The sequence below is a fragment of the Choloepus didactylus genome, chromosome 9, assembly GCF_015220235.1.
Source record: "Choloepus didactylus isolate mChoDid1 chromosome 9, mChoDid1.pri, whole genome shotgun sequence".
Classification (NCBI taxonomy): domain Eukaryota; kingdom Metazoa; phylum Chordata; class Mammalia; order Pilosa; family Megalonychidae; genus Choloepus; species Choloepus didactylus.
This window is the reverse complement of record NC_051315.1, coordinates 49,530,568-49,555,105: the sequence shown is the minus strand read 5'-3', so window position 1 is coordinate 49,555,105 and position 24,538 is coordinate 49,530,568. Positions and strand designations below refer to the sequence as shown.

The window sequence follows — 24,538 nt, the reverse complement described above, 5'->3', positions numbered from 1 at the left end:
AGGGAGGTGGGGCCCAGCCTAAGTGTCCACCCCCCCTTCAGAACTCAGACCCCAGGGCCTGGGGGAAAACAATCAATCCAGAAACAACGGAACCTGAAAATTAAAGGGACCACATGCCTTTACACCAGTGGGGAGCGACAGGCTGATAGGCGCGACCTGCAGGGCAGGTTACGAAGAGCACAGTGGCTAGAGGCCTCACAGGAAAGTCTGTCAATCTTCTAAGACACACCCTCAGGGAAACCTGGTACTGAATATTGCCCCCTTCTGAGACCTGAGCCCATTCTGGTCCAGGAAAATCTGACTGGGGTAATCAAGGAAACCAGATGCCTAGACAACAGAAAACAATAAATCACACTAGGAAAAACAAAGATACTGCCCAGTCAAAGGAACAAACTTATACTTCAACTGAGATACAGGGATTGAAAAAACTAATACTAAATCAATTCAACAAGTTTAGGGAAGATATGGTAAAAGAGATAAAGGATGTAAAGGAAATACTGGGAGAACATGAGTAGAAATTGGAAGCTTGAAAAAACAACTGGCAGCATCTATGGAAATGAAAGGCAAAATACAAAAGACAAAAAACACAATGGAGACATACAACAGCAGATTTCAAGAGGCAGAAGAAAACACTCAGGAACTGGAGAACAAAACACCTGAAATCCTCACAGAAAAGAACAGATAGAGAAAAGAATGGAAAAATATGAGCAACATCTCAGAGAACTGAATGACAACATGAAGTACATGAATGTACACGTCATGGATGTCCCAGAAAGAGGAGAGAAGAGAAAAGGGGCAGAAGCAATAATAGAGGAAATAATCAACGAAAATTTCCCATCTCTTATAAAAGACATAATATTACAGGTCCAAGAAGCGCAGCATACCCCAAAGAGAATAGATCTGAACAGAACTACACCAAGACACTTAATAATCAGATTATCAAACGTCAAAGACAGAGAGAATCCTGAAAGAAGAAAAGCAATCCATCATTTACAAGGGAAGCTTGATACGACTATGTGCGGATTTCTCAGCAGAAACCATGGAGGCAAGAAGGAAGTGGGGTGATGTACTTAAGATACTGAAAGAGAAAAACCGCCAACCAAGAATTCTATATCCGCAAAACTGTCCTTCAAATACGAAGGCGAGTTTAAAATATTCTCTGACAAGCAGACAATGAGAGTTTGTGAACAAGGTATCTACTCTACAGGAAAAACTAAAGGGAGCACTACAGACAGATAGGAAAAGACAGGAGTGTGAGGCCAAGAACACAATTTTGGGTGATGGTAACACGATAATGTAAGTACACTGAACAAAGATGACTGTGAATATGGTTGAAAGAGGAAGGTTAAGGGCATTTGGGACACCAGAAAGAAAGAGGAAAATAAAGACTGGGACTGTATAACTTAGTGAATCCTAGAGTGCTCAACAATTGTGATAAAACGTACAAATATGTTTTTACATGAGGGAGAACAAATGAATGTCAACCTTTCAAGGTGTTAAATATGGGGTGGTATTGGGGAAAAAATACAATCAATGCCATTTAGAGACTATAGTTAACAGAAACATTGTTTTCTGCTCCCTTTAATGTAACAAAGGCAATATACCAAAGCTAAATGCCTATAAGAGGCGGATATAAAGGAAGAGTATGGGACTCTTGGCATTGGTGATGTTTGACTCTCTTATTCTTCTTTAGTTTAATTCTATCTTCCCTTTGTGGCTTTTTAGCTGTCATTTTTTTTCTTTCTTTTTCTTTTGTCTCTCTACCTTCTTTGACTCTTCCTCCTTCTTTGTGGAAGAAATGGAGATGTCCTTATATAGATAGTGGTGATGGTGGTGAATGCATAAATATGTGATTATACAAGGAACCATCGATTATTTACTTAGGATGAAATGTACGGATGGTGAACAAAACCATCTCAAAAAAAACAACTGGTTGATGAACAAACCTTGAGGGCCCTATTTTGAGTGAAATAAGTCAGACATATAAGGACAAATATTGTATGGTCTCATTGATATGAGCTAATTATAATATGTAAACTCATAGACATGAAATATAAGTTACCAGGATATAGAACGAGGCTAAAGAATGGGAAGCGGTTGCTTATTATGAGCAGAATGTTTCACTAGGGTGAACTTTAGTGTTTGGAAGTGGACAGAGGTGACGGTAGCACGTTATTGTGAAAATAACTAACTGTGCTGAATGGTGTGTGAGTGCGGTGGAAAGGGGAGGCTTAGAGTCATGTATGTCACCAGGAGGAAAGTTGGAGATTAAAATATGGGAATGTATAAAACAGCGAATCTTGTGATGGACAATGTCCGTGATTAACTGTACAAATATTAGAAATCTCTTCCATGAACTAGAAAAAATGTATGACACTGTAATAGGGAAAAAATATACCTATTGTAAACTATATACTATAGTTAGTAGTATTTTAACATTCTTTCATCAACAGTAACAAATGTACTATAGCAATACTATGAGTCAATAATGGAGGGGGAGTTAGGGGTCTGGGAGGATTTGAGTTTTCTTTTTTGTTTTTAGTTCTTTTCTGGAGTAATGAAAATGTTCTAAAAATTTGAAAAAAAATTGTGGTGATGGATGCACAGCTGTGTGATGGTACCATGGGCAACTGATTGTGCACTTTGGATGATTGTATGGTATGTGAACAACTCAATAAAATTGAATTAAAAAAATAATAAATTTGTTGGGAAGGAAGAAATAAAACTGACTTTGCTCACAGATGATGTGACTGCCTATGAGGAAAATCCCGAAAAATGAACAAAAACTCCTGGAACTAATAAGGAATTATGGCAAGGTTGCATGATACAAAGTTAATGTACAAAAGTCAATTACTTTCCATATTGCAGTAATGAAGAATTGGAATCTGAAATTTAAAAAAAAATCACTTACACTGGCATAAAAAATATGAAATACTTAGGTATAAATCTTAAAAAAAAATGTTAAGACCTATATGAGGAAAACTATAAAACTGATAAAAGAAATAAAAAAGATCTAAATAAGTGGGGAGACATACCATATTCATGAATGGGAAGATTTAACAATATTAAAATCTTGATTCTTCTTAACTTGATTATAGATTCAATGCAATCTCAATCAAAATCCCAGCAAGTTATTTTATGGATACTGACAAAATGATTCTATAGTTTATATGGAAAGGCAAAAGACCCAGAATAGCAAACAATACTGAAAAAGAACAAAGCTGGAGGACTGATACTAACCGACTGCAATACTTACCATAAAGCTACAATACAATGGTATTGGTGAAAGTATAGACAAATAGATCAGTGGAACAGATTAGAGCTCAGAAATAGACCCACTCAAATATAGTCAACTGATCTTTGACAAAGGAGCAAAGGTAATTCAATGGAGAAAGGATTACAGTCTTTTTAAACAAATGATGCTGAAACAATTGCACATCAATGTACAAAAAAGTGAATTTAGACATAGACTTTAGACCTTCCACAAAAATTAACTCAAAATATATAAAAGACTTAAATGTAAAATGCAAAACTATGAAACCTCTAGAAAATAACATAGGAGAAAATATAGGTGTCCTTGAATTTGGTGATAACTTTTTAGCAGGATCCATGAAAGAAAAAAAAAACTGATAAGTTGGACTTCATTAAAATTAAAAACTTCTCCTCTGCAAAAGATACGGTTAAGAAAATGAAAAGATAAGCCATAGTCTGAGAGAAAATATTTGCAAACACATGGCTGATAAAGGACTTGTATCCAAAATATGCAAAGAACTCTTACACTCAACAATAAGAAAATAAACCAACACAATTACAAAATGGGCAAGAGATCTGAAAACACATCTCACCAAAGAAGATATGCAGATGGTCAATAAGCATATGAACAGATGCTCAACATCATACGTCATTAGGGAAATACACATTAAAACGAGATAACAGTACACACTGTTGGCTAAAATCCAAAACAATGACAACACCAAATGATGGCAAGGATATAGAGCAACAGCATCTCTTATTCATTACTGGTCGGAATGCAAAATTGGACACTCAAACTTGGAAGAGTCTGGCAGTATCTCACAAAGCTAAACATAGGTTTGTCATGAGTTCCCACAATAGCATTAGTAGATATTTACCCAAATCAGCTGAAAATTTATGTCCATGCAAAAGCCTGCAAACAAATGTTTGCAGCTTTATCAGTAATTGCCAAAAATTGGAAGAAACCAAAATATCTTTCTAAAGGTGAATGGATAAACAAACTGTGATATAGCCATGTACTGGAGTAGTACACAGCAATAAAAATAAATGAATTATGAAAAAACATGGAAGAATCTTAAATACATCCTGCTAAGTGAAAGAAGCCACTATGAAAAGGCTACAACATCATAGAGTCCAACTACATGACATTCTGGAAGAAGGCAAAACTAGGGAGACAGTAAAAAGACCAATGGCTTCCAGCAGTGATGGGCAAGAAGGGGAGAAATGTATAGATGGAGCACAGGGCACTTTTAAGTCAGCGATACTGTAATGATAACTCTATTGGTAAATACATGACATTATACATTTGTCAAAACACACAGAACCTATATGATAGTGAACCCTAAATGATGGACTTGAGTTAATAACAAAGCATTAATGGTGGTTCAACATTTGTAACAAATGTGCCATACTAATGCAAGATGTTCATAATAGGAAAAATGTGCCTGTGTGTTTGTGTGGAGGGGATATAAGGGAACTCTGTACTTGGTGCCTAATTCTCTGTAAACCTAAAGTTGTTTTAAAAAATAAAGTCGATTAATATTCTTAAAAAAATATTTCTCTTCCCCTTCTTTGGAATAACTGCTGATGTAAGTAAAGGCTTCTTCTATGGCAGATAAAGGGCTAAATCACAAGTCTTTAGTTAGCGAACATTGGCCAGAGCAGGAAAAGGAGGAGTTAGACAAATTCCTGTTTCTGCCTTAACCTAAAAGAATCTCAGTGCTCCTCTTCTCCAATTCTGGGTTTTCTAACTTTCACAGTACAAATACAGGACTATCAAAGTGTCCATATAATTAAAAAATAAGAAGAATAAAAGCCGAGAGTGGTTTTTGTTGTTGTTTTCATAAAGTGATTATGCTTTAAACTTAAACTGGGAAGGAAAAGAAATCCAAATTCTAAACTTCACTTCAATAAACTGAGAAATCCCCCTATCACGTCAAGCCCCTACTCCTCCAATCCACCCCTCATGGAGATCTATAGTTCATAACTGATTGCTCTCTACTTATAGAACTGGGAGTATTCTTTTGTAAACCAACAGAGGAATCACAAAGAATAATGATAGCTTCTGAGAAATGCAAAGTAGAAGTGTAACAGCTAGTTTTATAGCAGATACATCAATTAGAAAGAAGGAAGGGAACTGCAGAGTTCCTATATTTACGGAAGTATGTTTCTTTTTCCATAATGAATGGCCAGTATTATTTATTGGACTTCAAAATTTCACAGGCTAGTATTTTTTTTAATTAGGAGAACCTATATACAGTTCTCCACCTTTATCTACCCGTGCAGGAACACTTCAACATAGTAAGCCTTTAGAACAGCATGCTTGCAAGGTTGGCCCTTGCCTGGAATCTGGGAACTTGACTTTTGTAACATTTTCTAAATGATAATCTAAATGATAAGGTTGTGCCAGTTTCAACTGTACAATGAGATTTATGGTGAACACCTACTTTCCTCCTGAGAGTCTGGAATTTTGGTTAAGAGAGGGTGTCTACCCAGGGTATATAGTGGAATATGACTCCCGGGGAGGAATGTAGACCTGGCATCGTGGGATGGAGAACATCTTCTTGACCAAAAGGGGGATGTGAAAGGAAATGAAATAAGCTTCAGTGGCAGAGAGATTCCAAAAGGAGCCGAGAGGTCACTCTGGTGGGCACTCTTACGCACAATATAGACAACCCTTTTTAGGTTCTAATGAGTTGGGGTAGCTGGTGGTAGATACCTGAAACTATCAAACTACAACCCAGAACCCATGAATCTTAAAGACAATTGTATAAAAATGTGGCTTATGAGGGGGGACAGTGGGATTGGGGGAGGCCATAGGGATCACACTCCCTGTTTGTCTAGTTTGTGGATGGATGAGTGGAAAGGTGGGGGAAACAAACAAACAAACAAACAGACAAGGGTGCCCAGTCTTCTTTTTTACTTTAGTTGCTCCTTTCCACTTTAATTATTATTCTGGTTATTTTTGTGTGTGCGGTAATGAGGGTGTCAGGGATTGATTTTGGTAATGAATGTACAACTATGTAATGGTACTGTGAACAATCAAATGTACGATTTGTTTTGCATGACTGTGTGGGAAAAAAAAAAAAAAAAAAAAAGAGGGCGTCTATGTGACCAGCCCTCCATAAAAACCGTCAACTCTGAGTCACAGACTTCCCTGGGCAGAAACATTGCACACATGACTAAACATTTGTTGCTAGAGGGAGGGTACACCCTATGTGACTCCTCACTGAAGAAGAGAGCACAAGAAGCCTACACATGGATTCCCCTAGACTCTGCCTGATTTTTTTCCATTAATAATATGGTTGGGTACTCTTATTATGTCACTATAATAAATCTTAGCTATGAATGCACTTAATGCTGAGTTCCATGAATCCAAATCAGAGCGTATCGGTGGTCTTGGGGCTCTCCCAAATTCTGTCAAGTAACAGTATCACATAAGCTAACCAAAAACCCAATCATCATTTCACAAAAGGGCATGGTACCAAAATTTTGCCCTTTATTCTGATGTTATAGAAATATGGAAACACATGGAAACATAATATCAAAATAAAGGATAGAATTTTAAATGCAATAAGTTTGACATTATAAGAAGTTCATTACATTAACCTTATTTTTCTCATTTTGCTGCAGATCAGTGAAAACTTCATCATGAACTAATAACAGAAAAGTGTTTGGAACCACTACGCAAAATAATTTTTGCCTTGATATGCCTCTCCTTCATTTTACTTTCTCTTGAAACTGAAAGTTCTAAATAGAAATGTTAGGTGTACAGGGATAATTTTAAAAATCTGAAACTTAAGTTGTCAAAGATTCACTGAAATAGTCTACCTATTTTTAACTATAATAGTTAAAGAATGGAAGGCTATTATAAATTAATAACAAATTTAGTTTTTAGGATGTTTTAGGATTTGTAGTCTTTCTGCCAGCCATCCAACCAGCCAAATAACAAAGCAAACAAAGAAAGAAAGAAACAACAACAAAAAAACCCCCAAACCCAAAAAACCCCAACAAACTAGCTGAGACAGTGATACTTCCAGTTTTCATTTTGTCATAAAACTAATTGTTTTTACATTTATTTTATCCTTATACATAAAGTAAACACTGATGATTTAAAATGATTTATGGAAGGCAATATTATTCATCTTTCCTAAACATTATCACCTTAAAATGAAGTCATCAATTCTTCCCACGTCACAATGTTTTTAAATATGTCAACAAGTAAAAAGCTCAAATTTGATCATTAGTATATCCCTGTGTTTCAGTAATGCTCTTCAAGACTGCTCCTAACAATACAAAAGTTTTCAGCTGCAAAAGATGCTCAAATTCCATTTATTAGTATAAAGAACAACTTTCAAAACTAGAACCACATACCTTTTGCTGTAATTCTTTTACTGCAGAATCTCTATCCATGCATGCCTGCCGGAAGGCTTCATAAGCTTTATTGAGTTGCTCGCCAATGTTTTTGTCCATTCCTCTTCGTCCTGTAGCATCACTATTAAGGATGGTGTAAATGACAGGTCTGGAAAATAATCAGCACAATTTAGATAGCTACTCAGTTACATAAATCTCATTTTAAAAATTCATCTTAGAGACAGTCCTATAAAGATTCATCACAAACATTATAGCACCCAAGTACTGTAAAGGTTTATACAGGGTATAAGTCTCAACTAAAATCCTCACCAAAAATATTGTGAAAATGTAACTTCTACAATTTTTTTGAACATTCTTTACAAACGTGCAAGAAGCAAGTGGTATTCCAGTTTATAAAGATGCTACTTTGAAAACAGCAACCCATAGATGGAACTGAAAAATGGAGAAAGAGAAAAGGCCATTTTGTTATTAATACTTTATTATAGAAATGCACAACAGGATTAGCAATGTGAAAGTAATTTCATTTTATTAAATGGACAGTTACTCCCACTTACAAGGTGAATTCTTGTTACATTGAAATTTGAGCAAAACTAAATAGATAATAAATGTTTGTGGATGGAGTTCACACTATTGTTATTACAGGGCAATTAAAACGTGTGAAAATGTTCTTATTTTAGCAAAAATCTGAGGAAGGCTGTTGTTGGATTGTACGTAAGAAACAAAAATCACACCCCTTCAGTCCTTCCTCCACTTCCTAGTAGTTTTCCAACTTGCCTGTTTTCTGAACTATACATGATTTGCCCAGTGGAGGTAATTTGGTTTTATCGTCTTAGTTTGTATAACATCTCTAACCACATTCCTTGGCTCTGAGCAGAGGGCCAGACTGATTCTTTCTTCTCCAGCTATAAAACCACAACATAGGACCTTTTCCTTCATCCTTTAAATGCCATAGAATAGAAAAAAGTTCTCTATCAGTTATCTCTGTTATAGGCGGGTACCAAATTACTTCAGTTTTTTTGAAATCCTTCAATCTCAGTCTCCAAACTGTTATAACAACTTCCATTTCATTTTGGGATACACAGTGCTCTTTTTTTTTTCCTTTGGTTTTGAGCATTTAAAAAATTGAGATATAATTCATATAACAAAAAATTTATGATTTCAAGTTTATACTTTAGGGGGTTTTAGTATATTCACTACACTGTGCAGCTATCACCACTAATTCCAGAATACTTCTGTTCCTAAAGAAACCCCTCTACTTTTACCATTTAGCCCCAGGTCCACCTGCCTTCACCCCACCATTCTCTAGCAACTACTAATCTGCTTTCTGTGTCTATGGAATTGCCTATTCTAAACATTTTGTATAAATGGAATCATATAATACGTGGCACTCTGTGTCTTGCTTCTTTCATTTTGTATAATATTTTCAAAGTTTATCTATGTTTTAGCCTGTATCAGTATTTCATTCCTTTTTATCACTGAATAATACTCCATTGTACGACTATACCACATTTTGTTTATGCATTCATCCACTGGTCATTTGGGTTGTCCCACTTTTTGGCTATTATGAATAATGCTGCTGTGAGCATTCATGTACACATTTCTGCAAGTACATATGTTTCCAATTCTGGCATATACATAAGAGCAGAATTGCTGGGTCAGATGCTGATTCTATGTTTAACTTTTCAAGGAACTGCCAAACTGCTTCCCACAGTGGCTGTACCATTTTATATTCCTATCAGCAATGTACAAGGATTCCAATTTCTCTACATTCTCACTAACACTTGTTATTGTCCATTTTAAAAACTTATACTCATTCTACTGGGTGCAAAGTGGTATCTCATTGTGGTTTTGATTTGCATTTCCTTGATGATTAATGACACTGAAAGTCCTTTCGTGTGCTTATTGCCCATTTGTGTAACTTCCTTGGAGAAAGGTCTATTCAGACAGATCCTTTGCCCATTTTGTAGTTGGGTTATGTATCATTAGTGCATTATAAGAATTCTTTATATATTCTGGATATAAATTACTTATCAGACATATGATTCACAAATATTTCCTCCTATTTTGTGGGTTGTCTTTTCACTCTCTTGATAATGTCCTTTGATGCATAAATGTTTTTAATTTTGATAAAGTCCAATTCATCTGTTTTTTTTCCTTCACTGCTTGGGCTTTTGGTATCTTATCTATGAAACTACTGAATAATCCAAGGTCACAAAGATTTTCATATACATTTTCTTTTAAGAGTTTTATAATTTTAGCTCTTATATTTAGGTCTTTGATTCATTTTTTTCCATGCAATAGATTTACTGCTGAATGACAATTCACAAAAACAAATATGATTCCATCTTTAGAATTTTTTATATTTTATAAAACCCAGGTGGATAATAAGATTTTCATGCACATCCAATCTTGTATATCTGACTGCCTATTTAACAAAAGGAACACTGTTTTCCCTCCTTTTTATTTATTTATATAATTTTTATTGAGATTTTTCACATACATCTATCCAAAGATACAAAGTGTACAATCAATTGCCCATGGTACCATCATACAGCTGTGCATCCATCAACACAATTTTTTTCCCCAATTTTTAGAACATTTTCATCACTCCAGAAAGGAAATCAAGACATAAAAAAGGAAACTCAGATCCTGCCATATCCCTAACCACACCCCTCTCCATTACTGATTCATAGTTTTGGTATAGTACATTTGTTATTGTTGATGAAAGAATGTTAAAATACTACTAACTGTAGAATATAGTTTACAATAGGTATATATTTTTTCCCTATATGCCTCTCTATTATTAACTTCCAGTTATAGTGGCATACCTTTGCTCTAGTTTGTGAAAGAGATTTCTAATGTTTGTATAGTTAATCACGGACATTGTCCACCACAAGATTCACTGTTTTATACACTCCCATCTTTTAACCTCCAACTTACCTTCTGCTGACATGCGTGACTCTGAACTTACCCTTTCCACCACCTTCACACACCTTCCAGCACTGTTAGTTATTCTCACAGTGTGCTACCATCATCCCTGTCCATTTCCAAACATGTAAGTTCACCCTAGTTGAACATTCTGCTCATAATAAGCAACTGCTCCCCATTCTTTAGCCTCATTCTATATCCTAGTAACTAACATTTCATGCCTAAGTTTACATACTATAATTAGTTCATATCAGTGAGACCCTGCAATATTTGCCTTTATGTGCCTTATTTCACTCAATATAGTCCCCGCAAGGTTTCTTCATCAACTCAATTCTTTTAAGATGGTTTTGTTCACACACCATACATTCCGTCCTAAGTAAACAATTGTTGGTTCCCTGTATAGTCACGTATTTATGTATTCAGCACCACTGCCACTATCTAATATAAGGACATCTCCATTTCTTCCACAAAGACGGAGGAAGAGTCAAAGAAGGCAGAGAGGCAAAAGAAAAAGAAAAGAGAAAGAAAGAAAACAAACAAACAAACAAAAAAAAACAAAACTTGATAGCTAGAAAGTGACAAAAGGAAAGATAGCATTAACCTAAAGTAGAATCTCAGACAACATCACCAATGCAAGGAGTCCCATACCCTTCCCCTATTCCGCATGCCCCCACGTGCATTTAGCTTTGCTATATTGCCTTTGTCATATTAAAGGAAGCATAATATAATGTTTCTGTTAATTATAGTCTCTAGTTTGCATTGACTGTATTTTCCCCCATCCCACCCTATTTTTAACACCTTGCAATGTTGACATTCATTTGTTCTATCTCGTGTAAAAACATATTTGTACCTTTTATTACAATCGTTGAGCACCCTAGGTTTCCCTGAGTTTCGCAGTCCCAGTCTTCATCTTTCGTCTTTTGTTCTGGTGCCCACATGGTCCCAGCCTTTTTCTTTCAACCCTATTCACAACCATATTCACAGTCATCTTTGTTCAGTGTACTTAAATTGCTGTGCTACTATCTCCCAAAATTGCTTTCCAAACCTCTCACTCCTGTCTTTTCCTTTCTGTCTGCAATGCTTCCTTTAGTGTTTCCTGTAGAGCAGGTACCTTGTTCACAAACTCTGTCCTTGTCTGTTTGTCAGAGAATATTTTAAGCTTTCCCTCACATTTGAAGGATAGTTTTGCTGGATATAGGATTCTTGGTTGGTGGTTTTTCTCTTTCAGTATCTTAAATATATCACCCCACTTCCTTCTTGCCTCCATGGTTTCTATCAAGAAATCCCCACATAGTCTTATCAAGCTTCCTTTGTATGTGATGGATTGCTTTTCTCTTGTTGCTTTCAGGATTCTCTCTTTATCTTTGATGTCTGATAATCTGATTATTAAGTGCCTTGGAGTAGGCCTATTCAGATCTATTCTGTTTGGGGTATGCTGTGCTTTTGGGATCCATAATTTTATGTCTTTCATAAAAGATGGGAAATTTTCATTGATTATTTCCTCTATTATTGCTTCTGCCCCTTTTCCCTTCTCTTCTCCTTCTGGGACACCAATGACATGTACGTTCTTGCTTTTCGTTTTGTCCTTAAGTTCCCAGAGATGTTGCTCATATTTTTCCATTCTTTTCTCTATCTGTTCTTTTGTGTGTAGGCTTTCAGGTGCCTTGTTCTCCAGTTCCTGAGTGTTTTCTTCTGCCTCTTGAGATCTGCTGTTGTATGTTTCCATTGTGTCTTTCATCTTTTGTGTTGTGCCTTTCATTTCCATAGATTCTGCCAGTTGGTTTTTCAAACTTCCGATTTCTACCTTATGTATGCCCAGTGTTTTCATTATATGGTTCAGCTCTTTTGCTATATCGTCCCTAAACTTTTTGAATTGACTTATTATTAGTTGTTTCAATTGCTGTATCTCAGTTGAAGTGTAAGTTTCTTCCTTTGACTGGGCCATACTTCATTTTTCTTAGTGTGGGTTGTAGTTTTCTGTTGTCTAGGCATGGTTTCCTTGGTTACCCCAATCAGGTTTTCCCAGACAAGAACGGGCTCAGGTGCCAAAAGGAAGAAATGGTCAGTATCAGGTTTCCCTGAGGGTGTATCTTAGAAAATTGGTACACCCTGTGATGCCTCAGGTCACTGTGCTTTTCTGCCCAGCAGGCAGCGCCTGTCAGCCTGTAATTCCAGACTGGTGTAAGGAGGTGTGGCCTGTGGCTGTTTTCCCCAGGTTCTGGGGTCTGGTTCTGAAAGGAAGGCAGGTAGTAGAGCTGGGTCCCACCCCTTTCCTCTTAGAGAACACAGACCCCTAGGGAGAGGACATTTGCATTTCAATGGTCTCTGTCTGTGCTATCTCCACCCTTGTCTGGGTCAGAGCACTGGGAACTGAAAATGGTTGAGGCTTTCTCCACTGAACCCAAACAGGGACAGAAAGTCCCCCTCAGGGCTAGTCCACAGTGACCCTCTGGCTCTCCAAGGTCAGTCATCACCCAAAGCCTCTGTCTGCTTGTTGGGGATTCCTAGCTTGTAGGGAGCAGTTCAAACTTGCTAATTAAAATACCAGTCGGAGCTCAGCTGAGCTATATTCGCTTGCTGGGAGACAGCTTCTCTCTAGCACCACTAGGCTTTGCAGCTCAGGCTGTGGGGGGGAGGGGTCACCTGGCTTGGATCCGCAGTTTTTACTTAAAGATTTTGTACTGTGATCTCGGGCATTCCTTCCAATTTAGGTTGGTGTATTATGAATGGACAGTCACATCTGTCCCCTGCAGTTATTGTGGATTATTTACTAGTTGTTTCTGGTTTTTTTATTAGCTGTTCCTGGGGGGCTAACTAGCTTCCACTCTTCTCTATGCTGCCATCTTAGATCCTCTGATCTCTTTGATTCATTTTGAGTTAATATTTGTATATGGTATGAGATAGGGGTCCAGACTAATTCTTTTGTATGTGGATATCCAGTTGTCTTAGCACCATGTGTTGAAAAGGATTCTTTCCCCATTCGATGGCCTTGGCACCCTAGTCAAATATCAACTGACCACAAATCACAACGCTCTTTTTTTTAAATTTGATTTTATTGAGATTGTTCACATATCATACTATCATCCAAAGATCAAGGTACACAATCAGTTGCCCACGGTACCATCATACCATGCATCCATCACCACAATTTTTTTTTTATCCATTTTTAGAACATTTTCATTACTCCAGAAAAGAAGTAAAGGCAAAAAAAGAAAACTCAAATTCTCCCATACTCCTAACCAACCCCCCTCCATTACTGACTCATAGTATTGGTATAGAACATTTGTTACTGTTGATGAAAAGAATGTTAAAATACTACTAACTGTAGTACATAGTTTACAATAGGTATTTTTTTCCCTATATACCCCTCTATTACTAACTTCTAGTTATAGTGACATACATTTGCTCTAGTTCATGAAACAGATTTCTAATATTTGTATAGTTAATCACAGACATTGTCCACCACAAGATTCACTGTTTTATACACTCCCATCTTTTAACCTCCAACTTTCCTTCTGCTGACAAGCGTGACTCTGAACTTACCCTTTCCACCATCTTCACACACCTTCCAGCACTGTAGTTTTTCTCATAACAGCTACCATCACCCCTGTCCATTTCCAAACATTTAAGTTCACCCTAGTTGAACATTCTGCTCATAATAAGCAACTGCTCCCCATTCTTTAGCCTCATTCTATATCTGGTAACTTATATTTCATGTCTATGAGTTTACATATTATAATTAGTTCATATCAGTGAGACCCTGCAATATTTGCCTTTATGTCTGTGACTTATTTCATTCAATATAGTGCCCTCAAGGTCTTTTCATCAACTGCTTTTTTTTAAAGGCGGTTTTGTTCTCCCACCATACATTCCGTCCTAAGTAAACAATCGGTGGTTCCCTGTATAATCACGTATTTATACATTCACCACCATCACTACTATCTATATAAGGACATCTCCATTTCTTCCACAAAGAACAAGGAAGAGTCAATCCTAGTCAACAAGGAAGAGTCAATCCTAGTGCCTTCATTTTAAGATTACTAAACAAAACTAAGACATTTCCCAGGCTTAATAAAAACAATTTCAAGATTTTTATACAAGGATCAGTGTTATTATTTTCTAAACTGAAGAAATGGGAATTCTTTTGGCATTCCACTTAAGAAGTTAACTAATTTATTTAGACCCTATCTCATACAAAAAAGGATTTGTAGTCCCTTAAAAATATATATAGAAAATTAAAATAAGTATGCAAGGAGCAAACATAAGGAAAAATAAGGGTAGGTAGCCGTAAGTAGTTTCAGGGAGTACAATACATTGTAATACATTAGTGCAGAAATTATAGAGTTTAAGTAGCCAGGTCTTAAAAAGCTGCAGATGTCATGACAAATTATCATACATAAAACACACCTGTATTTTTAAATCTGGGACAAATAAGAGCCTTGAATTGGGAACCCATCTAGTTTCGTGCTTTGTTCTGTTACTAACTTGACCCTTTTTGACTTTGGTTCAGGGCCACTAAATCTCTTGGGACCCAAGTTTCATTCCCTCCATTACCAAAAAAAAAAAAAAAAAATGTTTGGACTAGATTTCTAAGGAGCTCTTTGTTCTACAGTTCTTGAGTCTGTGAATCTGAAAATACATGCCTGTTCCATCAAGAAGGTGCGTTCTTGTTTTTAAAAATGTAAATGCAGCACTAAAAATAGCTGCATCATATGCAAGTAAGTCATGTGGAGCCTTCACTTCAGGTCCTTGAATTAGATCACACAAATGTCACTAAGAGGAGTTACTGAGGAAATTCCACATGGATGCATCCTATTTCCTGAAATAAGAATGTCTGCTGGGAAATAAGCTTCAGGTCGATACAATCAAATAAATGATACATTTAATTCCTGTCTCATAACCAAGAAGAGAATTGGGTGTTACATCAATAATTCTGACCAAAGAAAAAGGAAATAGTCTCTGGAACCCCAGCTAATTAAATTGGACAGTTTTCAAATGTCAATACCCTGAACTTTGAGGCCACTTATTCCTCCACTTCAGGGGCATTTTTAAGTGGAAAATTAATTTCACAATTTAAGAGGCAACAGTCACATTTCAATTACATACTGGTACATCTTCTGCAAAACTTGCCAGGCTCTGGAGACTGCTCTTATTTATAACAAACATGCTCAAACCCAAATCTCATCACCACTCCACTCCCATCCCCCAAACCCAAGAGGGCCAAGCCACAGCAATTTCTGCCTTGGAAACATTCTTCTAATTAGGTGTTAGGGTTTCTCTTTTAAATGCATCTTCAGGAAAACTGTCCTTTGGTAACTTCTATATGTCTGGTTTTGGTTTGCTGTTTTTTTTCCACCATACAAAGAAAAGCTTAGGCCCCCCTGACACTCCAGAAGGTAGCTGGGCAAGCAGAATGCCAAGTTCCCTACCTGCAAAATCATCTTGAAGACTGGATATTCCCTCTTCTCCAAACCACCCCCCCCCCCACCTTGGTTTCTCTGGGGCAGTAGTTGCTTCGAATGGAAGGTGGCAGTTCCTCTCAGGCCCCCCATGCTGGATGTGTGCTTGTGGTGTGCCTGCCCAGGAGGAAGCACCAGGAAAATCCCAGGCAGCAGGCCACTTCCTCTTCTACTGATCCCTTGATCAAATAATAAAACTGCCTGGGGTAGGAGAAGCAGCCTAAGCAAGGGAGGTGATTTTATCTTCCTTGGTAAAGTTTCCCAGCCCCAACAAATAAAGTATATCCCCATTAACTATTCAATTCAATTAGGAAAAAAAAACTGCTTCCTTACTACACATAAGGCACTTGGTGGGGTGCTGCAAGAGGACCTTAGAGTTCCTCTTAGAGTCACACCTTAGAGTTCTGTTCCTTTTACAAAATATTTTCACCAATTCACCATTTCCTATTATTAATATTCCCTTGTGAGAAGACTCAGAGCTTAAAGGACTTGCCTACAGCTATAAAACTGAAAGTGAAAGGTCTGGGACTATTTCTTCTAAATTCCTAGTTCAAGAACTGTTCGTCAAAGCCAGCTGCAAAGTATTCTCCCAGAGAGCCACAGTGGATATGTACATTCAAGAAAACACTTACTGAGCTCCTACTATGAGCAAACCCTGTGCTAGGCACCATGGAAGCAGGGTGAAAAAAAAAAAACAGACATGAAACCTACCCTCATGGTGGTACTGTGATGGTTAGGTTCATGTGTCAACTTTGTCAGGTGATGGTGTTCAGGTGTCTGGTCAAGCAGGCATTGGTTTAACCGTTACTGCAAGATATCTGTGGCTGGTTTATTAAATCATCAGTCAGTTGGCGGCAGCAGTGACTGATTACATCAACAAAGGGCATGTTTTCCACAATGAGAGAATTCAATCAGTTGAATTTAATACAATCAGTTGAAGACTTTTAAGCAAGGCAGAGAGAGGACTTTCACTTCTTCTTCGGCTAGCCGGTGAAATGTTTCCTGAGGAGTTCATTGAACACCTTCACTCAAGTTGCCAGTTCGCTGCCTGAGGAGTTCATCAAATGCCTTCATTGGAGTTGCCAGTTTGCTGCCTGCCCTACAGAATTTGGACTCATGCATACCCACAGTTGCGTGAGACACTTTTATAAAATCTTATATTCATAGATATCTCCTGTTGATTCTGTTTCCCTAAAGAACCCTAACTGATACAGGTACCATTAGCTGTAATTTGAAGCATATACGAGTACCCTGAGATATCTAAAGGCTAAGGCATTCGGAGGGCAAAGCGATCACATCTATTTATGGGGTTCAGGAAAGGCTTTGAAAGGTAGGGAATATTTTAATTGGGTTTTGAAGTATGGGTAGGAATGACCTCACCCATTCCTTTGACTACCAAATAGCAGCCATCTTTTCTGAAACAGATTTCCCAAAGCTATAAAAATATGGTTAGTTGTAGATAGTATTCATTCTTCACTAAAACAGGCCAGGATTAGATGAATTTGTTATGCATTGTTCAGTTTGCAGGGTTGCTAATCATGACAACCCTGCAAACCTGAGACAATTCTTAAGTATAACACTGCTATAGAAATGGTTGATTTGGTTAGTGCTTTTTCCACGATGCTTGAAAATGAAATAAAGAGCAAGTTCTACAGCCTCCGTGGACCTTGATTTTCCTTGCTTTTAAAATGAAGGGGTTGGGTGATATAACCACTAGAATCCCTTTCAACTTTATGATTATACAGCATTTCCAAACAAATAGGAAGTACAGAAGCTTTTGGTTGGTAAATACAGTGATTTAGTTTTCCTCACAAATGATATCATAGATTTAAAAGTAGTAGCCCTATTGCTATGTTTGGCTGATATGGCATTCTATTTCAAGAGGGTAAGTAGCAAACATGGGGTGTCCTGGAAGTAGAGAGATGATATGATACTATGAATATACGTGATATGAAAATACATGATACTATACTGTGAAAATCATTGTGATTTTACTTATTCAATAACATTTATACATTCCCTCCTGAACTTTACCAGGTAAAGTGAAAAAAATATACAGGCTTTCAATTCAGATCCCAGATCTGCAATTTTCTAGCCATTTTACTTAGCTTCTCTAGGCTTTAGTTTTCTTACCTTGGTTTGTAGAGTTATTGCGAAACTGAGACCATATATAGAGCATATGTTACTCGTTAGTTCCTCAATATTCATTTTCCCCTTCTTTTACAGCATTAAAAATGCACATTTTTAGCTAGTACCTATGTTGTAGTCATCAGCAAGTGGACATAACTTCCAAGACAAGCCTTACTCTTCACTTTGTTCCCTTTTCCAGCCGGATGGAACACAGTGGTGGCAAGTCACCTAGAACACTGTAGTTAGGGCAATGAATGCATTAGGGATGATGGAGCAACAAAAATGAAGCAGCTTAGGTCTTTGACATTGTGGAGCTGCCAGATCAGTTTTGGACATCTTATACTTTGAATATACATGTGAGAGAAATAAAATTTGTCTTATTTACGCTATGGTCTTTTGGGTTCTCTAAGAGAACAGCTGAGCCCATATTCTAACTGGTACAATATGCAAGAGTGGTTCAGTGTTGAAAAAATAGTAGAAAGAGATGAACAGTCATGGTCCTTGCTTTTTTTATTCAATATAGCTTACAATTCAGTGAGGTAGACGCACAAGAAAATAAGTAACCATGTAAGAGGGTCAATTACAAATATGTTAAAAAATTTGTATAAGCATATATTAATAGGGGTCACCTAGCACAGGTATAAGCACTTATAGGAACTCAATGCTTCACTTAATATTTGTGCATTTCATTATATGTAAGTAAATTTTACCTCAGAAGAAAAAAAAAAAGAACTGTTAAATATCAGGTGAAAGTAGGATAAAGGCTCAACAGAAGGACAATTACAATGAAAGGGATTGTGGAAGGTTTCACAGAGAATCTCACACTTAAACTGGGCCCTGAAAGATGAGAAGGATTTCAACAAGAAGAGATTAAAAGGGGAAAAGAATATTCATTCTGAAAGGAGCAGAGGCTGTTAAGAAGTCACATGTATGGTGGATTATGTATGCTGAGTATGGTGAGTATTCCATTTATGGTGATCTAGGGTGTGTACAAAGCATGGAGAGGTGAGGTTGCCAAGACAGGCTACAGTCAGGGCCAACATGTGTGGCTGTGTAGCACTACAGAACCCTAGGGGCACCACTCATAAAGAATGATTGAAATGACACTTCCTAGAAATGATACCCTCTAGAGTTGTACTAACTAAATAAACTACATGCAGCAGGCTCAGTTATGGCCAGATTGGAGTATAACTTGAAAGTTACTCTTAAGAAATTTAGACTTCAAGCTATTGACATTAAGGGGTGCTAAAGGGTTTTCAATCAGGAGATGGACATGATTTAGAAAGGTAAACTGGGTCCCAGCAGGGAATACAGACTAATGAGGGGGACAAAGTGGTGATATCCCATAGGAAACTACTGCTGTATTTTGGGTGAAAGATGAATGCTTGATCTAGAACAGGGGAATGAAAGAGAATGGATTTAAAAGACATTTCAAAGGCAGACTCAACAAGATTCAGCAGCCAACTGGACATGCACAATGACATGAAGGCAGAATTCAGATCCCTGTGATTCTGAATCAGATGGCTGGGGACAGGGCCCTGGAATCTCCATTTTAATAAACAAAGTGGCCCAGGTGGTTTTGTTGCAGATGGTTCACCAGTCACATTTTTTCAAAACACTAAGTAGATAGTGATGATAGCCAGACACAGAGAAACAAGAAAAACTGGGGGAAAATACTGAATTCAATTTTGGACAAAAGTGTTGGAAGATTCACAATAAACAATAAGCAGGAAGCAAAGCAACAACTGAGTCATAAAGAAATCTAGAGGGAATAAATGAAGGCTAAGTATGTCTTCTCTACTGCTGTATTCTCGAAGTCCTGTTTTTAATGTCCTTTGATATGGGTAAATCCTTGGTCAGTCAACCAGGCAAAAATCTTTTTTTACCAAAAAAAAAAAAAAAAAAATGGCGTTCTATTAGAAGTCTGTTACCTTATGTAAAGAGACTATTAGCAAGAGAAATTGTGGGAAGATGGAGGAGTAGGAAGCTCTAGGAACCAATCTATCCAACAGAACAACTCTTAAACAGGCAGAACCTGTCTGAATCAACTATCTCAAAACTCTGGTGTCCAGGAAAACACTATACAGCATCCAGGGAAGAGCAGGAAGAAGCAGCTGGTAAATTACAATGAACACCAGTAAATTCCTTTCTCCGAACACAGTGGTTACTGGTGTTCATCCCCTACTCTCACAGCAGGAAACAGTGGGATTTCCCCTGGAATAGCTTGCTGGTGCCAGAGAAGGACATCATAAAAATCCACTTCCCCAAGATCGGGATGGGGGTGGGGAGGGCAGGGCAGGGCAATCTCTGATCACTACTTTTGATTAGACAGCTTGTATAGCTGGGGGCCCAGTTCTGAGGGTAGCTACTGTTCCAATTTGGACCACACAAGGGTGGTGGAGAAAACTTAGAGAGGGTAGGCTTCCTAAGAGCTGTGTGGAGGACAGCTGAAGGTCTGCAGGGGCTGAGTCAAGAAAGCACAGGTGTCATGGAAGAAGCTCCTGGCACCCTTCCTGGCCATCCCCTCATGTTGTCCCAAGGTCAGTTAAGTTACCTTTGTAGGTCTTTGGCCTGGTTCCAGATGGGAAAGACTGACTTGGGAAACTTCTCTCCCATGTGCTCCCCCACCCACCCCCCACCCCACTGAATCTGCCAGCCAGGCAAAAGCAACTTGAGACAATGAAAGCAGAGTAAGAAATAATTGAGGTGGATGGCCTGGGGCAAAGGCTTACCTATTTCAAGTCCTGCAGTGGGAGACCCTGGAGAGGGAGAGGATCCACTTTCTGGGAAGTAGAGGGGGTATTCAAACTCCTGTAAAAAGGGAACTCCTAAGGCCACTAGCAAGCAAATACCCAAAAACAGGACACAGGCCCAAAAAAGATGGGGAGGACCTTGTGCTTTGCATTCACCTTTGGCTGACCTTCCTGATAGGAGAGCTAACTCTGACGGAGAGCACGAGCCAATGCAAAACCAATTTGCAAAGATGAGGAAAGGTATTTTTTGCTTAGATTTGCTTAGTTTTGTTAGCTTGTGACACTCAAGAAAATCTTTACCGTATCACCAGCTGGTTACAAACTCAAGAAACAGACATCTCGGGATAAATAGCAGAGTTAACATTTTAAAATATTAAAATGTACAATGTATAAAAAAAGATTACAAGACAAAGAAAGGAAATGATGGCTGTGATGGTTAGGTTCATGTGTCAACTTGGCCAGGTGATAGTACCCAGCTGTCTGGTCAAGCAAACACTGGCCTAATAATTGCTGCTAGGACATTTGTAGCTGGTTAATAAACCAACAGGCTGGTTTATTAAATTATCAGTCAATTTGCTGCAGCTGTGACTAATGACTCACCAAAGGGCATGTCCTCTACAATGACAGAATGCAATTGGCTGGATTTAATCCAATTAATCAGTTGAAGACTTATAAGGGAGACAGATAGAGGACCTTCTTCTTCTTCGGCTGCCCAGCAAAGCGTTTCCTGAGGAGTTCGTCGAAGTTGCCTGTTCGTTTCCTGAGGAGTTCATCAACCACGTTTGTTAAAGATCCCAGTTCATTTCCTGAGGAGTTCGTCGAAGTTGCCGGTTTGTTTCCCGAGGAGTTCATCGGACATCTTCCTTGGAGTTGACAGTTTGCTGACTGCCCTACAGAATTTGGACTCCTGCATACCCACAGTTGCGTGAGTCACTTTCATAAATTTTACAGTCATAGATACCTCTCATTGTTTCTGTGACCCTAGAGAACCCTAACTAATACAATGGCCCATCCAAAAGAGGATAAAAATCCACAAAACATCAAAAACTGATCTTCAATATTCTCAAGGAGATGAAGGAAGATGAAGATACAGAAAGAGCTACAGGCTATCAGGAAAACAATGAATGAATAATATGAGAATCTCAATAAAGAGACAGAATTTTAAAAAACTACCAAACAGAACTACGGGTGTTAAAGACTACGCTAACTGCAATGGAAAATTCCCAGAAGGGTTTCCAGAAGACTGGAGCTGGCAGAAGAAAGAATCAGTGAACCTGAAGACAAGGTGACTGAAATAAGTGAGGCTGAGGATGACAAAGAAAAAAAGAACTATAAAAAGTGGAAATAGCCTAAGAAACCTCTGAGACAACATCAAGTATACAATATACACATTATGGGAGCCCCAGAGAGATAAGAAAGAGAGAAAGGGACACAAGGAATATTCAAAGAAATAATGATAGAAAACTTGCTAAACATAACAAAAGACATGAATATGTATATCTAAGAAGTCCAGAGAACACTAAACAGGATAAAAATGAAGAAAAATATGCCCTGTCACATACTGATCAAACTGCCAAATACAAAGGCTAAGGAGAGATTTCTGAAAGCTGCAAGAGAAAAGCAACCAAGAATTTTATATCTGGTGAAACTTTCTTTCAAAAATGAGGCCCTGGGAAAAACAAGCAGGAATGCAAATGCACAGGAGCTGAGAGAGAGGAAGGAAGACAGAAGCCCAGAGACATTTTGGAGAAAGCCATGGAAACCAGAAGCAATCCCCAGAGAGGCCCAGCAGACCTTCCCATGTGACAGAGGAACCCCAGATGCCGTTGGCCTTTCCTCAGAGAAGGTATCTGCCTCTTGATGCCTTAATTAGGACATTTACATGGCTTTACAACTGGACGTTTGTGAACTAATAAACCCCTATTGTAAAAGCCAAAAAAAAAAAAAAAAAAAAAAAAAAAAAACCAATGAGGAAGAGATCAAGACTGTGCCAGTTTGAATGTATTATGTCCCCCAAACGCCATTATCTTTGATGTAATCTTGTGTGGGCAGACCTATCAGTGTTAATTAGATTGAAATTCTTTGACTGTTTCCATGGAGATGCGCCCCACCCAACTGTGGGTGATGACTCTGATTGGATAATTTCCATGGAGGTGTTGGCCTGCCCATTGAGTGGGTCTGAATTAAATTACTGGTGCACTATATAAGATTAGACAGAAGGAGCTAGCTTGCTACAGCCAAGAGGGACACTTTGAAGAAAGCACAGGAGCTGCAGATGAGAGACAGTTTGAAAATGGCCGTTGAAAGCAGACTCTTTCTCCAGAGAAGCTGAGAGAGGACAAATATCCCAAGTGCAACTAAGAGTGATAGTTTTGAGGAACTGCAGCCTAGAGAGGAATGTCTTGGTAGACAGCCATTTTGAAACCAGAACTTTGGAGCAGACGCCAGCTGCATGCCTTCCCAGCTAACAGAGATTTTCCAGACTCCATTGGCCATCCTCCAGTGAAGGTACCCGATTGCTGATGTGTTACCTTGGATACTTTATAGCCTTAAGACTGTAACTGAGTAACCAAATAAACCCCCTTTTAAAAAAGCCAATTCATCTTTGGTGTTATGCATTCCAGCAGCATTAGCAAACTAGAACAGACTTTGGTACCAGGAGGGGTGCTTTTGCTGCTGAGTTTGCAAATACCAAACATGTTGGAATGGCTTTTTAAATGGATAAGGGGAATATTCTGGAAGAATTGGGAGGAGCTTGATAGAAAAGGCCTAAACTGCTTTGTAGAGACTGTTTGTGAAAATATGGACTCTAAAGATACTTCTGATGAGGCCTTGAACAGAAATGATGAATGTGTTGCTGTGAACTAGAAGAAAGGCGATCCTTGTTTTAAAGTGGCAGAGAATTTGGCAAAATTGAGTCCTGGTGTCAGACGGAAGGAAGAATTTGAAAGTGACAACCTGGAATACTTAGCTGAAGAGATCTCTACACTACGTGTGGAGGATGTACCCTGGCTTCTCCTTGCAGCTTATAGTAAAATGAGAGCGGAGAGAGATAAACATAGAATTGAACTCTTGGGTTCAAAGAAACCAGAAGCTGATGGCTTGGAAAATTATGAGCTTCCAGGGGGTGGAATCCCAGAAGCTACAGCCCAACATGAGGATATAACCAAACATGGCACCCAGTTGCCATTTCAGTACAAGCCAAGATTGGAAAAGGAGTTAAGCAGAAAGGATTTGTGGAAAGTCCTATTGTCTGATGGCTTTGACCTGTGTGTGCTTCATGAGAAGCCAACAAAATTTCTGCAAGATCTTTATAGACAGAGCCATTGCCGATCTGGACTGGAGGAGACAGACAAGGAACAAATTGAAGGAAAAATTTCTTCAAAGACAGAGCCATGGAGGTTGAGGTCTGGAGTCAAGAGGTCTTGGGCTGGGAGGGCAGAGCAGCCCACATACATGCAAAAGGTAAGTTTGACCTGGAGGTTGAGGGCGGGCCTTCCGCCTTGATGTTCAGGAAGTGTTCTACCACCCCAAGCCCCAAAGAGGGTGGAGCACATTTCCAGGGAATTGGGGAGAGCCTGGCTGCCACCACACTGTTCTAAAGGGGTTGAGCGTGTGCCCCGGAAACGGAAGGGAATCCAG

The 24,538-nt window shown here is 38.3% G+C and overlaps 1 protein-coding gene across 4 annotated transcripts in view; it reads right to left on the bottom strand.

The window, feature by feature from the left end:
• The window catches only part of TANK (TRAF family member associated NFKB activator), a 137,480-nt gene that overhangs the window by 70,455 nt on the left and 42,487 nt on the right, over positions 1-24,538 (bottom strand). For 3 of the 4 annotated variants that reach the window (XM_037850605.1, XM_037850604.1, XM_037850607.1), the window contains exon 2: positions 7,627-7,774. In XM_037850605.1, the coding sequence (XP_037706533.1) occupies positions 7,627-7,725 (99 nt within the window). In that variant the 5' untranslated portion in view covers positions 7,726-7,774. Of the gene's footprint in view, positions 1-7,626; positions 7,775-7,935; positions 8,887-24,538 lie in introns of those variants that run through there. The other variant, XM_037850606.1, reaches the window with a different exon arrangement.